The sequence below is a fragment of the Juglans regia genome, chromosome 16, assembly GCF_001411555.2.
Source record: "Juglans regia cultivar Chandler chromosome 16, Walnut 2.0, whole genome shotgun sequence".
NCBI lineage: Eukaryota > Viridiplantae > Streptophyta > Magnoliopsida > Fagales > Juglandaceae > Juglans > Juglans regia.
In genome coordinates this window covers 8,213,369-8,226,926 of record NC_049916.1, presented here as the reverse complement: position 1 = coordinate 8,226,926, position 13,558 = coordinate 8,213,369, and the positions used below count along the sequence as shown (strand labels likewise).

The following is a 13,558-nucleotide window of genomic DNA, read 5'->3' as shown; positions in this document are numbered from 1 at the left end:
ATAAGAAATAAAGGTACCTCCACTCAGATGGTAAGGTTTAATAGGACCCACACTAAATTGTTGATGTAGCATGCGAGAGAGAATCTCCTGTGACAAAATAAAAAGGTAAGGCGATAGAGGATCACCTTGCCGTAGCCCATGCGATGCTTGAAAAAAACCTTTTGTGCAACCATTTAACATCACTGAATAATACATGGAAGCAATCACATTGTAAACTAGATTTCTCCAATTATTGGAGAACCCCAATCTACGTAAAACTTCCATAAGGAACCTCCAATTCATACGGTCGTATGTCTTGGCCATATCAATCTTCATCATTACATTACCCCCTCTCACCTTCCGATTTATTCCCTGAGACACTTCCTGAGCCAAAGACATATTATCAAAAATACTTCGTCCTGGATTAAATGCTACTTGCTCTTTCAAAATAATTATTTCAAGTATAGACACTAATCTCACAACCATAATCTTCGTCACAAGTTTGTACACCACCGACCAAAGGCTAATTAATAGGCTGAAATTGTCCAAATCCCATATGTTCCTCCACCTTAGGAATCAAGACCAAATTTGTCACCTCATAAAAAGTAGAAAAAGGTTGTCTAGCAAAAAAATCCTTCACCATCTCTACAAGATCATCTTTAACAATATCTCAAGCAAGAGAAAAGAAAGAAGCTAAATACCCAACAGGTCCTGGGCTACTGTTCGTAGGAATTGACCAAAGAGCATGCTTTACTTCTTCAACAGCTGGCATTGCACACAATAATTCATTCTCTGCCATTGTAACGGACGAAACGAGCAAGTCCAATTCAGGGCCGTCTAATAGTATGGCAGATGAGGAAAATAACCTCTGAAATAATCCCATAGCCTCATCATGCACTTTGTCCGCCGAATCTAATACACTTCCATCATCAAGAGACATTTTCTCAAATTTTCTGTTCTTCCTCTTCACTTTCAGAGCAGCATGAAAAAGAACTTGTATTAGCATCCCGTTCTGTAATTCATTTGATCCTGGATTTCTGACAAGCAAGACTTCTTCCCTATTAACCCACTGCAAGTGCTATTGTTTACAACGCATTAGCTCATTTTCGGACAAAGCAAAGAAATTACTTGTTACTTCCTCTTCCAGCCAAATAATTTGACCTTCCAACCTCTTGATTTCAACCTCTACACGCCCAAAGACATCTCTATTCCATTGCAACAACAAACCTTTTAATCTTTTAATTTTTTTTCTAATCCGCACCATAGCACAACCTTCTACATTCTCCATCCAAATCCGCCTCACCAACGGAAGAAAATCAGTGTGAGAACCCCACATTCTAAGATATCGAAAAGGCCGAGCACAATCCCCACTATTAGAAAATACTTGAAGCAACATCGAGGAGTGATATGACCACGTCGCGGAAGGTAGCTAATGTTTGCACCCCCAAATAAATTAAGAAATTGCATATTAACCAAAACTTGATCCAAACGGGCCCATATTTGCCTTCCTCCAAGTCTTCCATTACACCAAGACAAACGATTATCTCTGAAAGGGAGATGCAACAAAGCCCAATCGTTTATGCATCCATTAAAATTAGCCTTAGCCCGAGAAGCATGTAACATTCCCCCAACTTTTTCGCTATCAACCCGATAATATTAAACACCCCAAAAAAAATGAGCGAAGGTAGCCCATGAGTCTCTTGCAACCTGAGATAATCCCATAAATCTTGTCGTCTGTCACGGAAACAACTAGCATACACAAAAGTTTTCAACACATGCCTACTACCATAAGAGAACCAACCTAAAATAGCTTGTGATGTACACGAAATTAGCTCAAACTCAAGAGCTTCCACCCAAAACAACCATATTTTCCCACCCACGTTCGCAATATTAACAAAAGATGGCAAATGTAACCATCTCGCCCATCTACTACATTTATTCACATTAAGAAAAGGTTTCAAAATAGCCACCACCAAAGGACAGCTTTTATTCAAAATGCGCTGAAACCTATGTTTCAATGAAAGAATTCCCTTAATATTCCAGATGAGAATAGACATCAAAAATCAAATAAATTTTTTAGAACGCGTACAACGCTCCAAGACAACAATAGACTTATTTTTTCTTACTCCCTTTACCTTTTTCAAAGGAACATGCATCTCTGGGTCAGAATTAAAAAATTTTGCAGCTAACTCATTCAACTCCCCTTCTTGTTCCCCATCAGAGACCCGCTCTACAGAGCATCCTCCTCAATAATCTCCTTGACTGTGAAAAACTCTTCTCTCCCCAACCCACCTAGCTCAAACTCTAAATCCTCATCAATCACCCTCAGCGAGCTCCAGGGAGCAGAAGTATTTGAATTTTGAACTGCCTCCTCTTCTGAAACGTCTTCAACCATATAACATTATTTTCCCGAGTGAACTACAGGTGTCTGGGTGTGTGATATACCCTCCATCACATCATTTTTCTCATCATGTTGCTGTCGTTGATATCCTGATCTGCACGAACAACACACATCAAATATACGCACTTTTTTTTTTTTTAATTAAAGAGTGAGTAGTTACATGTCTAATAGTGACCTCCACCCAAGTTTATTAATAAGCCCTCACTTGTGGCGGAGGAATACCGTGGTAACAATCAATGTACTCGGGTTTTACAATAATATGAAAGACTAATTAAGCCCCAAGTACCATACACCAAAACAAATAACTCAAAAAACAATATAACCAAACTTACAACTGAACAAAAACAAATTAAACATGCCTATATGAAAGATTTAACCAGACAATATTAAAATTTTTATGCAAATAAGTGCACTGACATTCATGTCGTCCTTCCTAAAATGTATTACCCATACTAAAGACATCCACACTTCCTGAGATAAGCCAATCCACATGAATCTATTCTAAGTATACCTCTTAATAGATGAGGAACTTCCGTCTGCCCTAACCACTCATGAGAAACCCCATTACTGCCCAACCAAGCCAAAAAATCTGCAGCCTTATGCCCTTAGGACTAGCCTTTGATGACCCACCCATATCAGCCTCTCTAAAGACAGCCTCACAATTCTCATGAACCACTCCCAACTGTGATGTAAATATGATTGTATCCGATCTCCCCGATTGATCATTTTTACGAGCTTGGAAAGTATCCAAAATTTCTTGATGCCGAGACCTCGACGCCTCCTCAATCTCTACATGTGCAATAGGCCTCTGTTCCGTTCTCTCATTATTATCAACCTCCTTCCACTTCAGTTTGCCTGCTTTCTTATTGCCCCCTTCTGTCGTTTCATTACTTTGCTACTTGATATCATGACCTCGTCTGCATCTAATTTTCGTATGGCCTTGGTTGCGACAAGAGCAGCAATAGACTTTTTGAAAATGACTAGAGCTCCCATGCGAAGGACCCAGCCAAAACGAATGCCTCAAAGGAGTAGAAATATTTACCTCCACACAGATCCGAGCTGCCTCCAGCTGGGAGACACAAGTCGTAGCATTATCCCACTTCAAATATTTACCAAAACCATCGACAATACTACGCAACATAGATTCCTAAAAATAATTTGGGGGTAAGCCTGGCAAAGTCATCCACATCGGTACCCAAGGTGAATCCTTCTCTTCCACATAGTCCAGAATCCATGGAAAAACTCGAAAAGGCACGCCAAGAATTTCAGAACCTCCTCGCCATCACAGAGATAAAATCCTCTTCCATAGCCATCCGGACCAACACAGTACGTGGGTTTCTCAATTGAGCAATAACTGGTATTGCTTTCAACCCCCACCGATTATTGATAAATCCCCGAATATGATCAAGCAAAGGTCTTTGACGTAAAAATTTCCAAATTATCGAGAAACGAAACGGCTCAGAAGATAGTTGCACTTCCACTTTTGAAAAAACAAAGAACATGTCACCATCTTGAAACTTTGGATCACGATGTCAGATATTCATGTTGGGCAACGACTGGGGATTTTATCCCAGCACATCGACAAAACGCCTCTCAGAGGCTTCCATTGGATTCCTAGTCGTATTAACCACCCACTGCTCAGAAGAATGAGTCAAAACCACCCCTTCCCACCCAGAACCATCCGATGGAGGCACAGGGCCAGTGCCCAGCACCATGCACGAAAGCCCTAGGAGGCCTCAAAGACGAGAGAAAAAATTCGCCCTAGACGAGAGAACCATCCGGCGGAGGCACTATATATATATGATGATACAGTATAGATACTATACATAGATATACTATAAATATACTATATACTATAATATTTAATATTATATATTGTAATATATAATATATTGTATATAGTATGTACTATATACTATATTATATATTACAATATATAAATAGTATATATACATCGTTCATACATTAATTTTAACGTTCGAACGTAAGAAGAACATTCGAATGGTGTAACACTATAAACGACATCTGGCTTTCTCAATCGATCGCATTCTTTCTCTCTATAAACCCCAATGCCGTCGAACGCTCCTCGAGCCTTTCCATCGCCGTGTTACTGCCACCGTCAAATACCACTTCTAGTCAAGAGGTACGTACATAACTTGAAAACATTTAATGGGTTGATTTTGTATTATTTTAAATATATATTTTTTTTTTTATAAAAAATAGAAAAATCAATAGTTTTCATGAACACCATAGGTGGCCAGAAAACACAAGTCCTGGATGCTTCTATGCACATGATCATGATTGAACGTTAATTATTCCGTTGTCCATCTTACACTAACTTCATACATATGATTTAAACTGATTTTGATATATTTGCTTCCTATCTACGATGAAAATATATAATTTTTCTTCTAAAATCCAGGACGATGCAAATTAACGAAGTTTATAAACTGGTGGCGCATGATCTATAGATTGCTAAAGATGACTTGCAAAATAAATAAATTAATAAATTCAACATCCTCGTGAAAAATATAAGATCACTTGTCTAAATATGAAAACTCATTAGTTATCTTTGTATTTTTAATTTATTTTTTACAAGCGTAAAACATTTATAAAAAAAACAATGTGACAATTTGTTTTACTTAGGTTGGAAAGCATTCTTTAATGAGAAATGTTTCATCCAAAAAATGATTATCTCACAAAACTAATTTACGAGCTGACGTGACGTGATACATCATATTATAAGATTATTTTACTGTAAAGTAGATCTGATATATCATATATAAACCCGTATTTTACTTTTGTGAAATATTTTTGTTGTATATATAGCATATGCATGACTTCTCGTGTTTAATATCTGTAGTTAACCATTCTAGTTATTAATAACATCATTAACTACTCATGCGTACACGATGATCCACTCGTGAAATAAAGGAAGGTAAGCTTTCAATTAAGAGAGTATATATATATAAAGATTTCAAGGAACGAAAGTTCCCTTTGAAAACAAAGAATATTGGCTTCTCATTTACCGGGGGTAGAAAGAAAGCCATGAATTTGCAAGAAAAGCATTGATTGCAAATAATAATAATAATAATAAATAAGGAAAGCATTCTATATAATATACTATCTATATATATATAATGTCGACCTTCTCGATCGATCTTCTTCTAAATTTCGTTACTCATACATCCACTCTTGAAGTAAAGGACAAAATTCAGGTAAAGTAAAGAGAAATATAAAAAATGGATCAAAGGAAAGAAAATTCTCGCATCAAACAAGGTACGTCTGCTCATTTAGAAGGAGGCGAAAAAGAAACAACAAAGAAAATTCTCGTAGCTTGATTCGTTCAAGTTTAAAAAATTTAAGAATCTTTCATCTCTTCATTATAATTTTATCAAATTTTTACATAAAATAAAATAAATAATTTAATTTTTTTAAATATCAAAATAAAAATAATATTAAAAAATATATTTTAACAATTTTTTATTAATTTTTTAATTTTATCAATTTATCTCATCTCTTCTTATCTCATATCTGAAAATAAACAAGATAAAATCGTTAAAAAAATCATATTTTCTTTAACCTTTATATTATTTATATTCCATGATAGGAACATTTAGACAACCCACTCTAGTCTATTAGTCTATAAATTAATGATCATGTCTCATATATATATACACGCACGCACACATTTTCCAAGTAGTTGAGCTAGCTAGAATTGGTCGTATTAGAAAGATACTTCTCTTTCATTTTTCAAATGTTTAAGGTCATGTTATTAAAACAATATTATGAGAGTCAATAAAATGACACTTAACATTGATCAAACTTGTACAAGTTCTATTGGTTTAACATGCAGACCTACATTTTATACAAATTCATCACTCTATTTAAAAAAAAAAAAAAAAGCTGCCTATATATATATAAGCTTTCCATAAAATGCAAGTAATTTGTCCAATTCTAGTTTTTATTTTTTACTTTTTTATGATCCAAAGACCCCAAACGAAAAGTTCTGATCCTATGAATATGAGAATGTTGGATATAGGAAGCATGCTGATGCAAAGATCAGAATCACATTGGGAGGTACTAAATTAAACTTTTATGCATTAGTCACTATTCACTTTCACATTCCACGTTTATAATTTTTTTTTATAGGATGTGAGGGTGTTTTTCGGTATGGAATAATGAATTGTAACTGATGAGAAGAATTTTTCTAAAATTAATGCGCCGCGCTGCAAACCAATTAATCAACTAAAGTATTATAAATACTGCATGGATGTCACTAGGACCATTACAATTAGATGAAGCAAATTAAAGGCGCATGAAAGAACAAATCTGCTTGGGATGGATGCGCCACCTGCATGCAGATCTAGGGTGAGTTGTGAGGACCACATGTATGGTGTTATGGTAGCAGACGAGGTAGAAGTGGGTCTAGGCCGGGATCAAGAAATAATAATTAAAAATAGAAAATGAAAGAAAACAGAGAAAAAAATAGACAAGTATATTATAGTGCCGAGTTGCAAAATCATGAAGGAGGCCGGAGATCTATCTAGGAGAGGATTGATCAAGAAAGGCCAGGAGAGTTTGTTGTTTCCTGCAGTCAAAGTTATGAACGAAAACTTTAAACCTAAAACCTAAGATGTTCGTATACATCTATGATTTCTCATGACCAAACAGCGGACACATACAAGGAATATATAGTTGTTGAGGAAAGTACCCAGAAATGAACTGAAACACAGGGTTGGAAAGAGAGAGAGAGAGAGAGAGATCAGTCAAAGCCCACCCATGACCCACGCACGCTCACTCTTTTTACTGTAGATTCGTCTGGTATGGCCGCAAACGTGACGCGTCCCATTAGGTCAGTGGCGACAGTAAATATATTACGCGTCAACCATTCATGTCCTTAGCACAATATATAATATAGATGAAATATAATATTATTTATATAAACATATATCCTTTTCATAGAGCCTTCTTCCTCTCGATAAATAGCCCGCGCCAGCCTATTCTTAACCTACAAAGCTCTTTCTTTATCCGTTAAAGCAACAACCTTCCATTTGCCTCCCTGTCCTTCACCTCAATTTCGGTCTGTCTATAAGATTTATTTTAGGGCATGATTTTGAGGTTTTGTTAATAACCCAATTCTCTAATTGGGATAACAAATCACCAGGCTTAATTCAATCGGTAGTGTTGTATCTTTCAGAAATATCAGACCTTTTCTTTTTCTTTTTTCTTTTCGTGTTTTATCTCAGAAACTCTTATAGATTTTCTGCAAAGCTAGCTTTTGAAAGATGGTAATTTGTGATCTTGTATCTCGCACGGGAAGAGAGTCGCAAAGATACAACAACTTGGGTTGCCGACAAGTTGCAGGGTTTGTTCATTAATTTATCATTGAGCATTAATCGTATATATTACCGATTTTTCGATTCATTTCCCCCTCGTTTTTCTTGACTTTTTTGGATGATTCACAAAGAGCGCTCTCTCTCTCTCTCTCTCTCTCACGCCTCCTTGTTAAACCGAATTATTATATTGGATGCACGTACGGCTTACCATTTATAATCTTCTGGAATATGAGATGGATGGATCCAGATTAAATTGAATGAAGCGCACCCATGCATCTATAATTTATGGATTGTCACCTCTCTCTCTCTCTCTCTCTCTCTCTCTCTGTGGCCGTGCTTTGTGCTTTTCTTGATCCTTGCATTGTTCTTGAGCTGTTGTTTCTGTTTCTGGGAAATTGGTTTGCTTTTGTTTCCACCTCCATAATGATAATTAGTATTGGGTTAAGACAGAATTCGTTGTCTGAAAGTTTTATGCTTAATCGTGCAGATGCATTCCATACAGATACAAAGATGGTAGTGATGGTAGCAACATTAGCAATGAATTAGAAGTACTTGTGATTAGTTCACAGAATGGTCAAGGATTGACATTCCCCAAGGTAAGAATATTCATTGGCTTGGCTAGCAAGCTAGGTTTATCATTTTCCTTTTCTGTTTAGAATAATAATAATAAAAAATAAAAATAAAAACCGGTGGACCTCTTTCTTTGAATTCAAAAATTATCTCAACTTATATCATTTTATCCTATCTTATCATTACAATTTTTTTAAACCTTTAAATAAATTATAATAAACAATTTAATTTTATCAAATCTTAAAATAAAAATCATATATATTAAAAAATAATATTTTATTTTTTATTTTATCTCGACTTAACTCAATATCCAAACCTTCAATTTTGTTAGATTTTTCAGTCAAGCCGTATTAATTTGTCTTTACTAGGGTGGTTGGGAACTCGACGAATCAGTGGAAGAAGCAGCTTCCCGTGAGTCTCTTGAAGAGGCCGGGGTTCGTGGCAATGTCGAGGTAATTAATTGGCACTGACGTCCCTAACCCAAGCTTTTATGGTATTCGACATTGCATCTTACAATATACATTTAAAAAAAAAAACGCGAACGTGCACAAACACATGATCATGACATGCATACAAATACGTACATGGCATGTTGCATGCATTAATGTTGGTGTCTTTGGACATATATATGAATCTGATCATTTTGATATTATTTTTTGAGGACTGCTACATCCACAAAGAAATTACACAAAAACAATCCTACAAACTGACGTGATTTTATCTGATCCGTTAGATCTACTTTTCAATAAAAATAATTTTATAATCTGACGAACCATATCAAACTACGTCAGTTTGTGGGATTACTTTTATGTAATATCTTTATGTCTAGAATATTTCCTTTATTTTTTTTACGATGAATTAATTATATATATATATATATATCGCAGTATGAATTGGGAAAATGGAGCTTCATTAGCAAACGCTATGGCACATGCTATGAAGGCTACATGTTCGCTTTACTAGTCCAAGAGCAACTTGATCTATGGCCGGAGAAGAATATCCGCAGGAGAATATGGGTATGCATATATATATTTGGCTCAATGAGCATAAAACTCCTCTGATCACTGCCATATATATATATATATATATATATATATATATATATCTTTGAAACTCTTTTAATATTTAATCTTATATATATATAGATGACGGCGGCTGAAGCAAGAGAAGTTTGTCAGCATGGGTGGATGAAGGAAGCCTTGGACAAATTGGTTGAAAGGCTTACATCTCCACAGCAACGGAAGGAAGAAGATTTTGATGATCAGCTCCCATCTTAATACTAAAGTTGTTCTGTACATAATCATGTTGTTTTTATTTTTTACGTGGACTAGCTGCTAGCGTACGTACGTAGTTATTTATTTATTGCATGTGTGTTCATAAAGGATGAGCCATTTTTTTGTGGACGTACGTATGAGGAAGCCCCCGGCCTACTCTAGTACTCCCAAAAAAAAAAAAAAGAAAAGAGAAGATATTGGCTTATTTGAGTACTAGTTGATCTAGTACTACGACTACTTGGTGCATGCCCTGCGAAGGGAGAGATCAGTACGTAATCATGATGATCACCAATACACGCAAGATACATGCCTGCCTTTAATTATCTTCATTTAGCCATCAAGATAGCTAGGGATCGATAATGAAGCTGGCCATAAACACGTACGTACGTACATGATCAACGGATGTTCATTCCTCAACAATTGGAGATCATCATATGCATGCTGCTTGACTATATGAGATCATTTACATAATGCTGTGAGTACAAACAACATATTTTTTTGCAAAATTTCTAGCAACCATATTAATTTAATGAAGTCTTTGATTCGTAAATTAATATCGAATTGGTTTCCGAATGCACGGGTTAATTTCATGATCAACTTATCTATGCAGTTATGCTCGATCGCACTCTTGGACAAAGTACCGCGGGTACTGGATTAGAGCTAGCGAAACAAGGAAAGTAGGGGTTTCAATTAGCTAGAACTAGCTAGCAGTACTATATATATGTAATGTATGAGAAAGGATAAATTTCTTGATCAGGGGCTTTCTTGATCTCCTGCCAATCAGACAATGTTGTCTTCTAGTTGGGAGATTTTAATATGAAAGCTCTCTAGCTAGCTAGCTCTCCTGCATGCATGTATTTAATTAGGTATTGATGGATATATGGTTTAGTACTTGTGTTGTATCTGGTAAACTGAATACTTCTCTTATTATATGGATTAATGTTGTTGTCATCGTTTTTATGTTGGTTATTATGTTGGTGGTGGTGATCTTGTTATATATTGGATATTTAATCTCAATATTAGGAAAAATTACTGTTTGGGTCCCTAATGTTTGGATCCCATATATGAAGAAATCCCAAGTGGGACTTTCTCGTTCCTCCAAACATAGATCAAACAAGAAAAAAAATAGAGTTTAATGATGTTATATATTAAGGAATTGGTTTGAAAGAAAATTAGGGGTTAAAAGGTACTGAAAGGTTTCAAGCAAGACACACGACTATAACTAGCAGATCGACTTGATGATCAGTTTCTGCAACGACATAATTTGTTGTAAATAGTCAGTTTTTAATTGCAACAAAAACTAATTGCAACGATTTTACATCGTTGGTCACAGGTCGAAATTTCCGCGTGGACAAAGATCAATACCAGCAAAATATTGTTTTCGTCACTAATAGCAATTTTGTGTAAGAATTTTTTATTCTTGCTATTTGAATTTATCTAATACCCTCCTATTAACATGCTTAGCCATTGCAAGCTATTACTTGTTTTACTTTCAAGGGATACTTTGTCGTTGCTAACTACTACCGTATTCCACATGCACCCAGCAGATCATGTGTTGCAATTGTATAAATTCCGAACCAAATTAAGGCATTGATGACTAAGGAGATGTTTGGATTCGAAAATGACTTGAGATGACTTGAGATGAGTTGAGATGAGTTGAGATGGATTGTGAATAGTAATGAGATGAGTTGTGAATAGTAGTGAGATTTGTGAGTTAAAGTTGCTGAATAGTAATGAATAGTAGTGAGATGAGTTGAGATGAGTTGAGATGAGCTGAGATGACTTGCGAATCCAAACAAGCCCTAAGTTAATGCCAAAAATCGCACAACACTCCAAAATGGGAGAAACAATCATTCCCGACCTGCTATGACAATTTGGGTCTCGTTTGGTGTAGTCAAGAGTCCCCGGCGTTGTCCACTGTGGCTGTGCGTTCGTCCATGGCTGTGAATGAAAAATAAATACAGAGAGTGTAAAAGAGAAGAAAACACACAGATTTATGTGGTTCGGCATAAAGCCTACATCCACGGGATTTTTGTAGAGGGGATATTCACTATAATAAGCTTATTTACAGAACCTCATAGCGACCTCTTATTTCTCACTGTACAGTAGAGATTTTGAATATATTTACTGGAGAATAACTTCTCACTGGAGCCCCTTTCCTGAAGTTGAAGAAGAAGTTCCCTTGAAATCGCCTCGTCGTTTCCTTTTATATACCCCCTCTTTTCGCTTGCCCTGAGGGAGTGGTGAGGATTTGCTACATTCCCTTGTGTCTCTAACATCTTCATTTTTTTCCGTTTTCTTCTTTTCCTTTACGTGTCCACCTTCTCTTCCTCCTGGCACATTCTCTTTTTCCTTATCCCCTCATTGTCTCTCATTTCTCTCTCTTCCTTTCTCTTCTAGTGGTGGGACCTCCCCCTTGGGCTGGGCTTGGTAGTCTTATTTTGGGCAGTGTATATTTTATTCCTTCCAGTAGTTCGTGATTCTTAAGGGTCATTTGTTCACAAAAGGACCTTGAGAATCTTTAAATATAAAATATGCAATTGAAATGATTCACCGAAGTCCGTAGAGAAATAAATCCCAAGATTGAGTTTCTAGTTATCCATTTCTCTCGCGTTAAGCGACAAATATTTCCAGGCATGAAGTAAGGAGGAAGGTATACTCGACCGCGTAAGATTCGAGCGCAGAGCTCGGATGTGGCGAGAGATGAACTCAATCACACAAGTGGCAAGCGCGGAGATCAGTGTGACAGGAGGCATACTCAATCCCGTAAATGGCGAGCACGGAGCTCGAACGTGGTGGGACATGTACTCAACTGCATAAGTGGCGATCATGGAGCTTGATGTGACATGAGGTATACTAGACCGTGTAAATGGCGAGGCCAGAGCTCAAACATGGTAGGAGATGAACTCGACCGCATAAATGGTGAGCGCAGAGCTCAACTGTGATGAGAGATGAGCTCGATCGTGTAAGATGCGCACAATGGTGGTCGGGCAATCAAGTGACTTGCCCACCTACTCGAGTGCCTGGGAGGCCGGGCAATCCCTGACCTTTCCCGCATGTTAACTTGTTATGAAAATGGGGGTAAGTCGGGTTGCCGAAAGACTGGACTAGCTTGTCATTGTCGAAACGCGTATATTCATCTGACGTTTGGTGAGATTTTCCTTTTCCATCATGAATTGTTGTTAACGTTTCCATTTTATTGTCAGTGTTGCAATTTGTTTGCGTACTCCACTCAAGGTGGGCAGGAAGGTCGTCGACCCCTGGACCCACCTTAAGCGGTCCCGTCAGCTCGCTCCCAAAGGAAACCTGTTGGCAGTAGTTATGGCACGAGTGTGCACACTCGGCATTAGCTGGTGGAGATGTTGTCTCGTGGTTCTTCTCGTCCACCCTCGTAGACTGAGGGAAGGGATGAGGCAAGCTCATAGAGACACGATGCTTGACTCCCCTAGACTGAGGCAAGCCCGTGGAAACACGGTGCTTGGCTCCCTTGGTCTTCTCTTCGACCTCGTAGACTGAGGCAAGGGTTGAGGTAAGCCCATGGAGACACAATACTTGGCTCTCCTGGTCTTCTTGCCGACCTTATAGACTGAGGTAAGCCCATGGAGACATGGTGTTTGGCTCCCCGGGTCTTCTCGCCAACCTCCTAGACTAAGGCAAGGGATGAGGCAAGCCCGTGGAGACACTATGCTTGGCTCTCCTGGTCTCTTATTCGACCTCATGGTGACACGGTGCTTGGCTCCCATGGTCTTCTCACAGACCTTGTAGACTAAGACAAGGGATGAGGTAGGCCCGTGGAGACACTGTGCTTGGCTCCCCTAGTCTTCTCGTTGACCTTGTAGACTGAGGCAAAGGATGAGGCAAGCCCATGGAGACACGATGTTCAACTCCCTTGGTCTTCTCGTTGACCTCGTAGACTGAGGCAAGGGATGAGATAAGCCCTTGGAGACACGGTGCTTGGCTCCTTTGGTCTTCTCGCCGACCTTGTAGACTAGGCA

The 13,558-nt window shown here is 37.7% G+C and overlaps 1 protein-coding gene across 1 annotated transcript; it reads left to right on the top strand.

Moving 5' to 3' along the window:
- The first annotated feature begins 7,363 nt into the window (after positions 1-7,363).
- Positions 7,364-10,515, top strand: LOC108997610 (nudix hydrolase 18, mitochondrial-like). Its single transcript, XM_018973958.2, has 6 exons — positions 7,364-7,748; positions 8,207-8,315; positions 8,658-8,741; positions 9,177-9,305; positions 9,435-10,038; positions 10,174-10,515. Exons 1-5 carry the CDS (start codon positions 7,669-7,671, stop codon positions 9,564-9,566), a joined length of 534 nt encoding a protein of 177 aa, XP_018829503.1. The 5' UTR covers positions 7,364-7,668; the 3' UTR covers positions 9,567-10,038; positions 10,174-10,515.
- The last annotated feature ends 3,043 nt before the right edge of the window (positions 10,516-13,558 follow it).

What these genes read in the sequence shown, in the direction of transcription:
- LOC108997610 (XM_018973958.2), top strand. Translation starts at nt 7,669, where the DNA reads ATGGTAATTTGTGATCTTGTATCTCGCACGGGAAGAGAGTCGCAAAGA. An exon ending in GGTTGCCGACAAGTTGCAGG is followed by an intron (nt 7,749 to 8,206) that starts GTTTGTTCATTA and finishes TTAATCGTGCAG; the next exon opens with ATGCATTCCATACAGATACA. An exon ending in GGGTTCGTGGCAATGTCGAG is followed by an intron (nt 8,742 to 9,176) that starts GTAATTAATTGG and finishes TATATATCGCAG; the next exon opens with TATGAATTGGGAAAATGGAG.